Below are 16,751 nucleotides of genomic sequence, written 5' to 3'. Positions count from 1 at the left end.
ATTGGAGATATCTTTCCTCTTCCTTCACATGATTCTGTTATCCCACTTTATAAAGTTTTATTCCAAATATGACTTTGAATATGAAGCACGCTGTAGTTCATTTTAAACAACAGCACTGTTACATGCCAAAGAAAGTGAAACAAATCAAGACTGTAAAGTAAATCATTGAGTTGAACTCTTCACTAATAAAGATGGAGCCATTAATGAGCTTCAGTAATAACAGATATAAGGATGTAAAAATAAAAACATGTATAACTGTATTTCCTGTATTCTGTTCAAGATTCCTTAATACATTTCTAAATGCAAACGTGAACAAATTCATGGCTGTATCTCCTACACGCACACACATCTGCGTGCACACGCATACACAGGCACGAAAATAAAACAACAAATAAATAGCTGATAATAAATAAATATACGATAAGACAATAATTGTACCAAAGGCATGTACAGAAAAAATATCCTTCCAGCATTGATGCAGATATGGTGATGTGGCAATAATGGATGACCAACCATTAATACCATCATTATATGATATATTATCATATTGCACAAAAAATGAGCTTATTTGAATAAATGATTAAACCATTTAATTAATTTAATACTTGAGATTGTGCTGGAATCTATCTCCAGTTACCATGTGAGCTAAATAAATAAATAAAATAAAGTGAGTTACTGACAGAAATCTCCTAAAATTAGAAGCACATTCATCCAAAGCCTGCTATTTTCAATGATCTGTCTGAAGGTTGTTCCGATGTCACATTGTCCACTGTAAATAAAGCTGAAATTAAATGAAATAGCACTCTGTGCTTTCATACCCATGCTGCATTGTCATAAAGTCCGCTGTCCATAAAGTTTTGGAATAAACTGCTCATGAGTTCCAAACACTCTGCTTTTCCCAGTCCATCCCAGCGTCTCTGCGGCTAAGAGCCAATCAGATGAACCACTCCTTCTTGCTCTCCTCAATGGTTTCAGTGAAGGCTGGGTCACTAACAATAATCGCTGCATCAGCACAATCTGCCGAGTCAGCGCCCTTGGCCTCGTTGGTGTGGTAGGAGCCTTTGTGGCGGAACAGGTGCCTTACCACAAACACCATAATGCAGACGACAGTAAAGACCACCATGGAGATGATGCCTGAAGACAGATGAGCATCAGAGAGATGATGCGTAAAGTTAGACTGATTTTTGGTTTTATTTCACCACATAGAGATAATACAGCAATTATATAGTAAAGTTCTCCTTTAACTGGTAATTAAACATGACTTCACGTTTTACCCTATCACAACTAAAATGTGATATTAAAATATCTTTCATATTAATGAAAATCTTTGTTTCGGAGAGTTTAACCTCTCACAATGCTGTTGCATTAAAATGTATAGAATTAAACTGAACAGGAATGTGTAAGAGAAAAAAATCCTGTGCGTGTGTGAGATTTACCTCCAACAATAGCAGAATTCCGATCTACTTCATTATCAGTAGCCTTGTCCTCATTGAAGGGAAAAAGAACCCCAGCTGAACAGAGTAAGCAAATGCTTGTTATCTCTGGGACATAATTGCGTTTCATTATTCAGGGTCAACAGTTTTTGAGTGTCTTTACCAGCTTCAAAGTGCCATGGGTCAGCAGCTGAGGACATTGGACTGATGGTCAAGGGTGATGCTCCACAGTTAGAAGGAACTAGAATGCCATGTGTGCTTACAGGAGCTCCTTGGCCTGAGCGCAGAGCAGCTTTCAGTGGTGCCACACTGTTAAACTGAACTCTGGACAGACAGCCCACAAAGCCAGGTGTATTATAACGCTCAATTAGGATGGGGTCAATTTGTCCTGTTTCTACAAGAAAAACAAAAAATAAAATAATAATAATTAAAATAAAAGCATTATTAAACACAATCATTGCTGCATCATGTGGATTATGAAAAGTATGTGGGAGGCACACATCGGTGCCAACTTTTTAGTCAATCAGGGACTCGTATTGTAGGAATTTCTGTGTCAATGATTGGATGAGAAGACCTTATTCTAACCCTCATCCACCATCTTTGTTACCTAACTTGCACATTAACAAAATCGTATTAGATCCACAGTAGTATGGGTAATAGCATCCTAAAGATCTTGTCTTCACTCTGGCCTGTACTGAATATATAGAAACTTGAGAAGGGAAATAAATGTGTGTGTGTGTGTGTGCGTGTGTGTGTGAGGGGGGTGAATGAATCCTGAGTCATACAACAGGATATATGTGGCTCTTTGTAATGGTTTTTGCTATATTCCCTCCTCATCTAGAATGGGTTGTCTTCCAAAATCAATTGCATTTAAAGATTACAGTACAAGAACAAACATGAAACTCTTCTTCTGCCTGGCTCACACACATCCTTCACTCTGACACCTACCGAAAACCTTTCCCAGGAAGATGCTTTTGACCAAATTGAAGTAAGTGTCCGATTCTTCAGGAAGCAGGTATGTGGACACTGGGTAATGGTCCAGCTGTGGGAAAAACAGTTTTCCTTTGGTAGGAGTGTGGATAAATGCTTTTTGTTGATTTATTATTATTACTTATGAGAGCTAGATTTTCAGCATTCTTTGATGTCAGTACGCTGCACTGATACCACCTGTGCCATAAATGCAATAATGTCTACAAATACTGTAGTGCAGATACTATATAAGATACTAACCTGCAGTCGTATCTCTCTTAAGTTCCTAGTTACATTGACAGAATGTGGCTGTCCATTGGCTATGTTACGCTGGTGAAGATCTATAGTGTATGGTTCTGAAAGCCCTCCAAGACTGTAGCGGATCTGGAGAGTACCTGAACACAAAAATATCAGCTAAGAGTATGTTAGTAGTTCGTGAAAATTCCAGCTTAATACACACTTATTAAAACAATATGAAACCAGTGTATTCACTACAGGCCCACCATTGTGCTTCAGCACAACAGCTATGTAGTCCTGTGTCCTTGAGCTGATGTAGACCAGGATGCTCGGCGTAGTAGAGGTGCTGAAGCTGAAGACCAACTCCTCTTGAGTCAGGTTGGCTCCATTTAAAAACCCAATACCTGCTTGGTTCTTCATTTCAGACACTGCAAAATTGGCAACCTCTGGCAAGAAATCATACCGGACCAGTGTCCCTGTCTCAAAGTAACCACCGACATCTAAAACACAGCATGGAAATAGTCATTTATAAGTGCAATCAATCTGTTGGGGGAAGTCTCAAACAGAAAATATGACATTTGTTTATTACACATGCAGCTGTTAGCTGGTCATTAGCTAGGTTGATAATTTGGTTTGAGATCAGTTAATGATCTCAGCATTACCCTCTGTGCAGAAGGGTCCATCATATGCTGTGAGAGAGCAGTCACAGGTGTATCCATTGTATTTCTCCACACACATTCCTCCATTTTGACAGTGTGTCCCATAGCTGCTGCAGTGGCCTTGACAGCCTGGACTCACACCCGGACTCATCTCTGCTTTTGCCTTCAGGTTAAAGGGGACGCCATTTATTTTCAGAGCTCGCATGCAACCCAAGAAGCCCCTCTGACCACTGGAAGCACCTTGAAATATAACAAAAATTAAAAATATAAAATAAATATAGATCTTGCTGAGCACCAAGGGCTATAGCATTTCTTTATATCACTGGTATCTGCAGAATAGTTCCACTCAAATCTAATTCTTTAAAATTTACTTGAAATAATATCTAATACAGCATCAAGTTGTAAGACTGTTGCCCCAATTTCTGTTGGAATTTCAAAAAGGTATTGTGGCTTTATAAAAAATGTTTTTATAAACTAAAACTTGATTAAAAAAAAGAGAACATGTTGGACAAGGTGATAAGCATTTGTATAAGTAATAAAGTAATAGCAGCCACCAACAGTAACATCATATACTGTAGCATGTGTATTGAAGAAATAATGTGTGTTCTTGAAGGAGTGTGTCTCACCAACATAAAGATCAGTATAGAACTCCAGTTTTGTGTGTCCTTGTGGAGATGAAGGTCTGACCTCTTTGTATTCGCCATCGATATGCAAAGCTGCCTCCTGGATGTTTTTTTCAACCTCAACACGATGCCATTTGTCATCATTTAGTAGTTGTGGGGAATGAACACTGAGCTCCACCCGCTCATCACCCACATCAAAAGAGAAAAGCACCACTGAGCCTCCTGTCACCAAACATCAGAGAGAACTATTAACATGGCACAAAGGCCAATTGTTATTACCACACCTGGCCAAAATCAAATGCCAGAGATGAAAAAATACTGTTAGATCTTTATTAGCATGACTTAGATGATAAACTGAAATTATTCATTGCAGAAAATCATATTACATCCTTCCAGAAATACACACAAACCTCTCAATTCAATGCGAAGGAAATCTTTAACTCCCAGGTTCTCCAGAAAGACTCCGTGTGTTGATGAAGTCTTAAAGTAAAAGGAGATGTCGGTGCTGGTTTCTCCTCTAAATGAAGGAAAGTGGAGGTAAGATGCAGGGCTGCTGAAAGATGCAGCATTCCAGAAATTCCCTACAGAAGAAAATCACAAATTATCAATGAACTCGTTCACTGATTAGTACAAACATATAAAAAGGATGTATGTTTTTGTGTGATCGCTCACGGTCCCCCCGACATCTCAGTGGTCCCACTGTCAGCTTGGCCTCAGATCCACCTCTACTCATATCACCGACTACAACCTGATTAACTGGCAAATGATCTTTATACACCAGCAGACCTGCATCCTCCCTCCTGAACACATGGGCACATGCACGCACACACACACACACACACACATTAAATCCATGTCTTGAAACTAAAAAAAAATGAATTCACGGCCTCTTTTAGATATACAGTACATGTTCTATTTAGTCATGTGAGAGGTTATTCCTATTACAATGAATAATCAACTGTAAAAACTAACTTTACCAGCTCTGTGGTTGATCTTACATGGGAGCCCAACATACAGTACTCTCTGACTATACCATAGGTTGATTTTATGGCTATATATCTAGTCAAGAAGAATGAGGGTATTATAATAATAATAATAATAATTATTATTATTATTATTGTTATTATTATTATTATTGTTGTTGTTGTTGTTGTTGTTATTATTACTGAAAGATGGTCTCAACATAGTTCTGAGTAATGGGAGTACCGTAATACTTATGTCATTGTAATATTTTAGTTTATTTTAATACATTTGTATACATTTCTACACTTGTTTCACTTTTTCCTTATTACATATAGACCGTAAATTGATGAAACAATGCTTGAGTTTTTATTTTTTATTTTGTTGTTTTAATCTTATTAGACCGTAACATTGCAAAATGCGATAAAGGTGGAAGGGTATGTAAACTATGTATACACTGTACACACAAAACCATATTTACATAATTTCTTTTCCTTTATTCCCATTGCACATTTGCCAACTGGATATAAACAATTAAAGTAATGTGTGTCACAATTATGCTGGAAATGTAAATTCTTACGCAAGAGATGGGGGATGAGTTGCGTACTCACCACGCACGCAGGTCAGCATCACAGTTACAGTAGTGTTTAGGATCAGTGCAGTTGTGTTCAATACCACAGGAACACTTTTGTATCCCAGGTCCAGAACCCCCCCAGTAGCTATGCCTCTCATTAGCTCTTCCTATCCACCAGGTAAATGGGACACCATCTGGGAATAAACTCAAAGTTCTGGAGTTAGTTTATATTTACTGGCATTCCACTAAATTTGTTTACATCTTTTGATTATTACAATCTGTGGATTATTTTCAATGCGTTACCTGGAGAGTTAAGCAGACGAGACATTCGACAGGCATATGCTACATACTGTTCACAGTACTCCGCACTGCTGGTGACTGACAACATCTGAGGGGAACACCAAGAAGGGAACACATTCATGTATTTGGTTTTTATTTTTCTATCCTGAATATAACTCAGTTTTAATCAGTGCTCATTGTGCACTGAAATGTTAAGCACATAAAATGGGATCATTTTTTTATTATTGTTATTATTGTTAGCCAGAAATTAAACAAAGAAATAAATCAAATCAGTCAAAAATCGAATGTTTAAAGATAACTTAATAATTGTGTGTCATTAATCCATTATGCAGCGACATGAACTGTATATTTTGTTTAATATCTTCGCAGCCTACCTGTTCGTCAGTCACATTGTAAGCAACCGAGAGCACTGCTTTGCCATTTTTCTCAGCATTTATTACTGGTGTTTGCGGAGACACATTGTTCTTCAGTGTAGTCCAAACCTTTTCTCCTAAAGACCAGAGAATTCATCATTAAAAAGCAGGAAATCTATCTCTCCTCACTAGTATTAAGCCTTAGGTCAAGGATGTATTCTTACTACTGAAACTATGTACATTCAGAACCACTATTGGTTTTAGAGCCATTTTCATGTAGAGATTGAAATCTCACTTTTAAATCTAAATGATGGGATGTTTAAGCTCTCATTTGAAAGACTTGGCTAATAAACAGTAGCTCCTGATGATGAGGAGCACTCTCACCTGTCATGTTACAGGTCACTTGGAAGGCAGCAACAGGGCCACTGCCATCTGGGTCTATCCAGTAGCTCCCCGAGCTCTTCCCTTGGTGCTTATACTCCTCACAGGACTGTTGATACATTGCTGCAAGTACAAGGCACAGCTTAGCAGAAACCTACAGTGTGCATGTCAGTCCGCACCATTTGTGTGTTTGTGTGTGTTTATTTGCTCTTCAGCCATAGTTATCATGAGATGCTTACCGTTGTTAGTCAAATATAGAAAAATACAAACAGCCACATCATTTGGAAGACCAAATCTGGCCTGGTTCAGTGTAAAGTTTAACATACAACAATAACCATGTTCACTGATCATACACATGTACATCAACAAATGCAACTGGAAACAAGCATCTGTAGTACACTCGTGTCATTTTAAGAAGCATATGTTGATGTCGTCAATGTCCAGTAATGCAGAAAAACATGAATATGTATTTATTGGAGTGGGGAACACACAAATCACAGAATCCAGTGTCATAGCATTGTAAATGTTTAAGTATTAATCACAAAAGTGGATGTTTTGTGGCCTATATGTGTGCACTTACAGGCATGGCAGGTTGCTCCAGTGTAGCCAGTGCCGCTACAATTGCAGGTGAACATATCCCATGTCTGAGAACAATAACCCCCATGCTCACAGGGGTTAGGAACACACCTGCCATGACACATACATAGGTTGCATTAATGCATGCTTCCAAGCAGTGAAACAACTGTTATCTTTAGTTAATACCTGTCTATGATGGCGCACATATCCAAGCTGACATTTTCAAAAGTTCCAATGAGGCCTTGCTCCACAGCTCTGAGGTCAGCTGGATAGTCGTCAATGTGGATCATCTGCATGCAGCCCTGGAAGGACCACTGAGGCGATCGAGTGTTGGTGTGCAGGAAGTATCCTGGAGATACCGGTCACATGCAAGGCAATTGTTTACAGAATACTGTCAAAATTAATTTTTAATTTCTACTCATTGAGGAGGCCTTTTCCACTTGTCTTTTTATGCATTCATGTGCTCAAGGTTTACATTCCAAAGTTGGGGTTTTGAATACTGCCACAAAACCTGTCACTAAGCATCAAAAGAGTCAATATCAAGGTTAACCATAATCTGATCAAAACAGCAAAGTAGCCGGTACGAGATTGGTTGACCTAAAAGGGACTTTCTTTCGCTTTCCCTCACACACACACACATTTGTACTTCTATCTTTGTGGGGACTTGCATAGATCTATCTTTGTGAGGACTTGTGTAGAAATAATACATTCCCGAGTCCAAAATATCACAGCTAAATGGTGAACCACGACAACTTTCCATGTGTTCTCATAATAAAAATATTAGTGATTGTGTTGATTATGCTTAGAAAAATTATTGCAAGTTTCTGTCTTTCTGTTGGTATGACTGTTCTTTTGTCACTGATTCAACATTACTCTGATTTAACTGTGCAAACATTTCCATTTCTTTGTAAAATGGTCAAATTATCCTAAAATCTGAGTGTTTCTTTTTTCTCTCCTGATACTCTTCCTCACACTCTATTTTTGTTCTGTGCCATCTTCTTCACGTAAGTGCTTTGCGCATCAGGAAAAATCTTCTGCATGAATTGGTGCACTGGAAAATGAATACAGCACTATAAATGGATTAAATATTGCTCAGGGGACAGTTGAATTGATATTTATCAGATAGTGAGTTCAGCCAGGTCCTTGCATAAATGCTTCAACCTTAATTCAGACATTTTGAGTATAATGGCCGCTCATTTTTATGAGTATCACCTCCAAAGTAATATGTTCCTCCAGTTTGGATCTGAGTGGGGATGGCTGTTCTAACAGTGGAGGCTTCATCACCATCGACTGTCAACATGGCGTGATTCTCCAGTACATTTAGATGGACACTGTGCCACTGGCCATCATTAAGGCCAGAACCTACAGGACAGATCAAACTTAAGTTGAAAACCAAGCCAACTGAAAGATCCATAAGCTCCACTCAGAAGAGCTGATCTTACCTGAAGAAATGTCAATACGCATGTTCTTCTTCTCTGTCAAGGTCACATAGACAATGACCTTGCCTTCTGACAGGTCTACCTCCACCCAGCCATCAGCTAGAGTTGTGAACATCAGCAGCCCGCTGGGGTTCCATGTCCTGAAGGACAGACTGACTGACAGAGTGTCGCTGTCACTCTGACCCGGTAGTTTCACGAAAGATGTGGAATTAAAAAAGACAGAAAACGAGTTGGATTCGGCACAGGAAAACGTCAGGTTGCTCTAAAATGAATGGGAGAAAGAGAGACAGAAACATATATTCTTATGAAAAATACTTGATTCGTTAATGTTGTTACTTATAAGTTATTTATGTTTTTGAACACTGACATGCAGACAGAATTTTGTATGTTCTAGACTAAATATGGACCGATGTCATAAACAGGACCTTGAAGCAGAGAAAATAAGGTGAAAGCAAAAGTTATTAAAAAAAAAGTATCTATTATATATTATTGTGGATAGGCTTTAGACAATAATGGACTCAAATATCAAAACTAAGAGTAAATAAATGTTCCAATTTTCTTTTTATTCTTCAACACAGATGCTGTCTTACAAAGCTGGAGGTGTCCACTTTCTTCCTGCGGACCATGTTTGTAATGTTGTCATTGTTGTAGGTGAGTCCCTCCATACATCCCACAAAGTTGTCTCTGCCTCCTGAGCTGGGTTTCAGTGACAGAGACATCCCTCCAAAACTGATCTGAAAACAAGACAGCAGAAGCTACAACATGACCAAGTCTGCATTCACCCTATTTACACCCATGGTAAAGGCAATTTTCTCATTCCACTATTGGCAACAATGAGGTCAAGTATTTCCTTAAACATTTATGAATAACACATTTTACAAAAATACATCCCCACTTTTGTGAAACTCCTCGTGGTCAACTTAATCTGCAGTCTAGTCACAACTTGACAAACTCATGGCAGTCATTGGCCAAATGTGACACATTTTAACATCTAAGATGTTAGACGGCTGCAGTCCTTTGTTAATTCTTACCCAATAGAGATGATTAGTGAATCTATGTGGTTGACACTATTAGTGTCAATGACCAATGAATACTGACAGTATTCACCTCATAGTCCAGGTCCAAGTGGTCGAACTCTCCATTTGTCCTGAAATGCTGAGTGTGGTGATCCAGAGTGAAGTTGACATTCCTTCGGTAGCGCTCTATGACAACAGAGTGCCAGTGGTCATCGTCCAGTAGGCTCCCGCTGGTTACGGTTGTGTGACCCTGGATTGATCCGTACTGATTACTGCCTGAAGAGAGAAGAGAAATTCACACATGAATCCTAGAAGACTTACACCAATGCTGATGAGGAAATTTGTGTTCTAGAGAACAGACTACAGAATATCCAAATCTTGAAGCACGAATGTGTTTTTTATCATTATTATTAATAGTGCAATATTAGAGATTAGAAGATGAAAATTCAAGTACCGGTTTACACGAGAACCACATGACTGAAACAGTTATATTTCCCATTTTTGTTTTTGAAAAGAAATATGTTTCGAGAGAAATCATTAATGGTATCTTGCTAACGCTGTAGTTTTCATTCTAGGCCAGTAGTCTTCACCGTGTTTTGTCTGGCGCAACAATACACACATGCACAGACTACAATACTTATCAGCCCGTTCAGTATCTGGCACATAAAATCAGATCCGCGTGTTGATGTAGAAAATGTACTTTTTGTTGAAGAATCATTGTTATATTCAAAACAGTCTGCAGTACAAACAGTAGTGTATAATGCACCATTGTCTGTTATTAATGGGCAGCCAAAATGTCCATCGGCCAAAAGGGAAATTCACTACTTTCAACTGAAAACATTCTTGTCTGAACAGGGCCTCAGTTGAAAAATATGTCAGCAGAACACTGCAGTGTTAATGTCTCTATCTGGTATCAGTTTTATGGATGGCTGATCAGTGAATATACAATGCATATTTAAGCAGCACTTTGTTAATGAAGGCACAGTTTTACTACCTAAATTGATGCTGAGCTGTAGCCTCGCCCTGCGCAGCTCAAGGGAGATGTAGTCTCCTTGCTGTCCTTCTCCATGGAGCAGAACTCCATTTCCTGAAGAGGTTCTAAACTTCAGAGATATCACATCCTTCAGAATTTTCATCTTTTTACTCCTGAAGCGGTATGAGATGACACTGTGGCCATCAAAACTGATGACATCTGCCCCTAAGGTGCAAAAACAAAATACTGTCAATAGACAGAAATTGATGGCTGTTCATGGGTAAATATCTGGACTTCATGGGAGATTTTAGCTGTTTCCTTCTATGAAGTTCAAGATTATGTCAATATTAGTTTCAAAACATCAATTACATCAAATACAAAAACATAGCGATCAATATATGTGGACATAAGATACACACATACATTTTAGCCTCAGTAGAAATGAATCAACTCACAATAGGAGCAGCCATAGAGCTCGAGACGTACACCAATCCGTCCCTCTCTGCTCCAGTCCACTGGAATAAAGCGAACGTAGCGGGCAAGGATTGCATGCTGAAGCTCATGGCGAACCACCTCTTCACTGTTTTTGTTTCCCTCAAATGTCTAACACACACACACACACACACACACACAAAACAACAGAGATGACATGAAAGCTGCCCTGCCTGTGGAGCGTTTTGGAGTTTGTTTGTTTTTTACATTGTGTAGAATTTATCCTGAACCACAGCGATTTCCTCTCATCTGAGACAGAAATCAGGAAAAAGATATTCAGATAGTGAGTTTTGTTTTGTTTCTTATTTGAAGCAATAAAATACTATTATTGTGTTTAAGAACTACACAAAACTTCACGTCCATTTGGACACTCAAATGATGCTTTGGGCTGCTCCCAGGAAACATGATGCACTGGTTAACTGCACCCTCATGAAGTCCCTAACCTGGAGTTTTACACTTTACCTTCCTCCCTTCCCTAGTCCTACTGCCCATGTATCCCATGTGACACAAAGATGGCAGAAGTGCAAACTGTTGTGCTTGCATCTTAAAGATTAAACCAGAAATCAAGTAACTTAAAAGTGAATTTATTCTGATTAATGGATGAAAAGTTGGAACATCTGTGAAGTTGGAACTTCAGTCAAGAATGATTATTATCAGATTATAGAGAAAATAGTTTCTCGGTTTTCACCAAACCTGGAATTTGGCCAAAATTATTCAATATGCTCCTTCTGGACTCAGTTTTAACCTTAGAACATATTGTTTAACATTACAAATGACCATAGTCTGATTTACACAATCTTTCTGTGTAAAGCTGACCTAATCTGCAACTCTTCAAATCCCTTTTGTGAGTCCTGAAACAGTCTATCAAAACATGTGAAGAAGAAAATGTTTTAGAGCACACATTTTTAAATGAAAAACAGCAAGGTTGAAAAGGTTGAAAAGAAGGATGGGCATGATGTCTCAACATTTAGAACAACATAGCAGTCCTGATTTCAAAGGATATTAGGAAAGTTTAAAGGACATTAGAATACGAGACTGAAGATTCTTACTTACCCAAATGTTTCCATCCTGTAGATATGGCCTCCAGTTTTTGGGAGTGTCACTATAAATTAACTGATACTTGCGGGTCCAATCAGAGCTACTGTAGCGCCCCTGTGTTGCTATGCCAACGATTTCCTTTCTGGAACCAAGGTCAACTTGTAACCACTGGTAATGGTCTGTATCCAGAGGGGACCAACCTCCAGCACCTAGGTTAGAGGGAATGTTGTATGCAGCATTAATGTTGGAGGAGCTAGATGAAAATGACATATCAGCAGTTAATGAAACCGGGCAGTCTGCATGAAACAGGGCATGATGGAAAACATCACAGATCATCATGCTGACTGGTAGCCTTGTCCTGCACCCACTTCTGACTTAAATTTAAATTATAGAAATATTAATGACAATTATCTAATGATACAAACTGGCCTGCAGATTGGAGGTTTAGTCTGAATTGTTTTATATCAAAACTTGAATGTGTGAGAAGGGCATTAACACATTTCTGAGATGCATCTGTGCAGTCCCATTTTACAGTGATTAGGAACAGATCTAAACACATGCAGAGCAGACATTTCCCACTGCTTCTGGGAGAGACAAACCTTGCTTCCGGTTGAGTTTGGCATAGCCAGCTCCATATCCTCCAGCATAAACTGATGAACTGGTAAAGGAGCTGTAGGGGAGAGGAGTGGCCAAGCTGTTCTCACACTTCCCTGAAAAATAAATATTTAACCCACGTGCTTAAAAACCAGGGTTTAATGATGCATCCATTCTTTAGCATTACTGAATCATACTGCAGTAATGCACAATGCTTTAGCATTGTGTGGCAGAATTATATAAAAACTACTCACAGTACAAAAGTGTTTATTTGACCTGTGATGAAGATTGTCCATACTACCAGCTCAGCTATAAGGAGCCAGGTCCCAAGTACAGAGCACATTTGCACAGAAATCATAAAAATTGGTATATGAGGAAGACTACTCAAAGACAAATTTATCATTAGAGTGGTGCTAGTATACACATGTGATGTGTTCATATATGTGAATGTATATGTACAGATTGGTCTTTGTTCTCAACAGAACAGCTGTGAGCTTGAGTTTTGTGTGGGGGAGGGTTTTACCACTCTGTGCATCTGCACGTGTGTGTAGATGAGAGTGAAAAAGAGAGGGGGGGGCAGGTGGAGGAGATGCTAATGATCTTCCTCATAAGCATTACAAAAAAAGCCAACCCCAAGCTGTTTAAAGACGAAGACAGTGTCTGCTCACCCTGAAAAATCAGCCACACGCTGCCAATTTAGACATTTCTTTTATCATTTATAAATCAATCCAGGTTATTGAATGTCCAAAAGCCATTATGTCCCAATATATTAAGCATGTCGATACTGTAAAATGTAATTTGTAACCTCTGTTTTCTAACATTTAAGAAACAATGGTCACTGTAGTTTTTTAATTTTTGTTTCATGTATAATTTTTATTTATATATGTTTTAATCAATAAGAGTAATTAACTGAATTATTCCATTTGTGGGGTATTAAAACAGGTGGGGACACATTTGTTATTTAGTAGCCTTTGAATATTAAATTCTGTTAAAACTGCACTGAAATGGAATGAAAGATGATCTTTGAACAATACAGTCACCTCTGCAAACATTTGTCCACATGAGCAAGTTTAATTTTTGTCTGAATTACTAGCAGTACAAAAGTTATGAGCCCATTCTTAAACCCTGATTGGCAGAAGGTCTGCATGAGATGAAGAAAAAAAGTGATAATCGAAGAAAAACTCAAAAACAGAAAAATTTGACATTTAAGATTGTTTCACTGTCTACAACATTATCAAATAGGGGCTGAGATTGATCAATTCTGGATTTTTAAAATGTGACTCAAAAACAATATGCTGTGGCCGTTAAAAGCTGATTAATATGTCAATAATAAGGAAAAGGGTGAATTCGATCACATTGAGTATCTATTCCTATGAGTTATCAGTCAATCCAGGTCACAACTCAGTGGTACGCAATGACTTCTGGTGGATGTCAAGAAACCGAACTCAAGTTTGATTTTAGTTGCAACTTCAGTTCAACAACAACATCAGATTGCACAAAGTGATAGTTAGAGCAATTAGGGATTGGAGCTGAAACACTGTTCTTATCACAAACAAGTTAAGGCTCTGTTATCTTCACCTGATCCTGAACATATTCATTAGTGGGTCAGTTAGAAGATTATTTGTAAAAGTTCCAGTCAATAACTAATTATCATTGTTGCTATAATTATACCATGAGGGCAGATAAACAAAAGTAACTCTCAGAAAAGCATCTCCTGACATACAAGCTATGACAGGAGATGTATCGATGTATGAAAGGATGGATGCTCTGCAGCAGGTACAGATGCATAAAGGCAAAAAGGTAAATGAAAGCACTAAAAAGAATTTAAAAAATACTGGTATCCAATCATATTCATTCAGCAACAGAACTGGGACTTGAATGAGGCTTAAATTCCATTCAGAGAATGACCCTAAGTACACAGAATATCTGCAGAGAAGCTGTCTAATAAGACATTAAGGATCTTGACTTCCCAAATTCCCAAAGTCAACATCTCAGGTTATGGGTGGCAGGCTCATAAACTGACTCTGCCACCCGCCAGAAGCAGATCTGATAACAAAATGTGCCTTTTTTTGTGCGAAAACTGTGCTAAAGTTTGAACGTTTCGTACTACACAAAACCAAAGAACCACAGGGTTAGTTTGTGTGTGTATAGTTTGTGTGTGTGCGTGCGTGTGCTGTATGGAAACACGCACGCGCTAAAATAAATTAACAAAAATAAACGAAAATCTGAAGTGTTGAAGAGCGGACGGCTGTAGTGCTCCGTTGGCTCAACCATTTTTGATATTTATGGCTGTATATGTATGATAAAGGTTAACGGTGAACAGACTTAACCCAAACAAACCTGAGGAAGCTGCAGTGGAACAATTAGCCAAGGCCGCTATGTCGCGCATGCATGTGCGTGCGTGTGACAGCCTACTTACGGGATGCTGAAGACCCAGGACTGCAGGAGCCGATGATGCTCCACAGGACTGACACCCAAAACAGTCCGGACGGACAAAACATCTTCAGTCAAAAACCCGAAGACAAAAACCCAACAGATAACCTAAACACCACGGCGGTGGTCCCCGTCTGTCCGGTGACAATGCAGTCGGCAGATGCTTTGAACAGGGAAGATAAATGCAGCCGAGCACGGTCCTTCTCTGTGCGTCGTCTCCCCTGTTTATCGGGTTGCTCAGCAGCACTCGGACAAAGGTCTGAAAAGCGAAAAGGGCTGCGGTTCTGTCCTGGCCCGTGGCTGTTCTAAGTGCAACCCCGAAAATACAACAGTCGGTCCACCTGCTCAAGTGCTTGGCTCATCAATACCCCCCTCCCCCCCGCACCGCTCTGATACTTGGTACGGTCCAGACAACAATACAGGGGTTCCTCGGAATATTACGGGGATGGAGAAGAGCACGCAGATGGTCCAGGGGGCAGGGAGAGGGGAGGGAGGGTGGGAGGCTTTCTAGCGCCACCTCAGGAGAGAACACTCCAGTTAATACAAGAACACATGCAAAATGATTTTCTTGTTCTACAGTTATCAGTTATGTTTATGTCATCTGATCATCCGATCAAAGCAGGATGCATGTCTGCACAGTAGTCTCAGTTTTTACACACGCGCACGCTTTATCCTGTATGTTGTCTTATTATTGATCTATTGCATACTGTTCTTTGTATATTTTGCATGACTGTTCTTTTTATACTTTACTTGTATGTTTAAAAGTTAAAATAAAGAAAGGAAACAAGCTAAAGGGTCAAACTGCTATACATACATACATACATACATACATACATACATACATACATACATACATACATACATACATACATACATACATACATACATACATACCCCCTTTTTTTTTTAGTAATGCTATACTATATATTATTTTAACAGTAATAGTCATGTGTGGCAACCACATTTCTTGCTGTGAGTCATGACTCTGTTTTTGCAGTATTGAGGTACTGATTATTGAGCCCTCTCGCTTGCTTGTCTCCCTGAGATGAGGCCAATGATGGGCATTTCTTTGTCAAAGATCTCCTCCTTACTGTGCCTCATGTAATCACTGACATGTTGTCAGCTATATTTAACTGGATCCTCTTCATTCTGAAGTATTTAAATCCACCTTCTCTTTCCCTTCTTGGTGAGTCTTGTTGAGTAAACACCTGAATTTGAATGTAGACTTTATCTTTGTGGCTTGGATTAGATTATTAAAGATAGGAGTGATTATTGGATATTGACCAGGTTGGAAAAAAGTAGTTTTTTTGAGTTCCCACTCTGTGTGGGATCTACTGAGCCTGGCTCTGTAGATCCCACACCTACACCTATCTAGACCTATACCTATTATAAGGCTGATAAAAGCCACAACAAAAGCAAGTTTTTAATCCTTTTTTAATGTCAGTCTTTATCTTTTTACATATGGCTGGTGTATTTAGTGTAGAGAATCTACATCTTTTTGAGATCTGAGGACTGAAACAAACATTTAAATGCACACAGTCATAAAATGCTGTTTTCATTACAGCACAATGAAGATGCTTTCAAGGAAAGAATATGTGTTGATTGTAGCAAAGTAAAGTGCAGAGTTTGTATGTTTGTGTAATATAAACCAGGGGAAGATTTGCACATTTGTAAATTTGTACATTTTCTGTCACTACTAAA

At 38.8% G+C, this 16,751-nt stretch overlaps 1 protein-coding gene across 1 annotated transcript; it reads right to left on the bottom strand.

Annotated features, from left to right (window-relative positions):
* Window positions 1-322: 322 nt before the first annotated feature.
* cntnap2b (contactin associated protein 2b) lies at window positions 323-15,504 on the bottom strand. Its single transcript, XM_029831126.1, has 25 exons — window positions 15,037-15,504; window positions 12,623-12,733; window positions 12,039-12,232; window positions 10,949-11,096; window positions 10,515-10,718; window positions 9,612-9,796; window positions 9,095-9,238; window positions 8,508-8,766; window positions 8,278-8,427; window positions 7,252-7,414; window positions 7,070-7,176; window positions 6,493-6,612; window positions 6,130-6,245; window positions 5,759-5,843; window positions 5,493-5,649; window positions 4,594-4,721; window positions 4,332-4,502; window positions 3,925-4,143; window positions 3,302-3,538; window positions 2,906-3,139; window positions 2,664-2,797; window positions 2,382-2,475; window positions 1,597-1,827; window positions 1,437-1,511; window positions 323-1,134 (listed from the first exon to the last, which is right to left on the bottom strand). Exons 1-25 carry the CDS (start codon window positions 15,116-15,118, stop codon window positions 935-937), a joined length of 3,948 nt encoding a protein of 1,315 aa, XP_029686986.1. The 5' UTR covers window positions 15,119-15,504; the 3' UTR covers window positions 323-934.
* Window positions 15,505-16,751: the final 1,247 nt, after the last annotated feature.

The sequence above is a fragment of the Takifugu rubripes genome, chromosome 22 (genome assembly GCF_901000725.2).
Source record: "Takifugu rubripes chromosome 22, fTakRub1.2, whole genome shotgun sequence".
Taxonomy (NCBI): domain Eukaryota; kingdom Metazoa; phylum Chordata; class Actinopteri; order Tetraodontiformes; family Tetraodontidae; genus Takifugu; species Takifugu rubripes.
The sequence above is the reverse complement of the archived record's forward strand: the minus strand, read 5'-3'. Positions and strand labels throughout refer to the sequence as shown.

Bases quoted from the DNA above. Each gene is read 5' to 3' on its own strand.
- cntnap2b (XM_029831126.1), bottom strand. From the start codon at position 15,118: ATGTTTTGTCCGTCCGGACTGTTTTGGGTGTCAGTCCTGTGGAGCATC. The intron at 2,476-2,663 runs GTTAGTATCTTA...TTTTTCCCACAG, and splicing joins TAAGAGAGATACGACTGCAG to CTGGACCATTACCCAGTGTC. The intron at 1,828-2,381 runs GTAGGTGTCAGA...TTTTTCTTGTAG, and splicing joins CTTCCTGGGAAAGGTTTTCG to AAACAGGACAAATTGACCCC.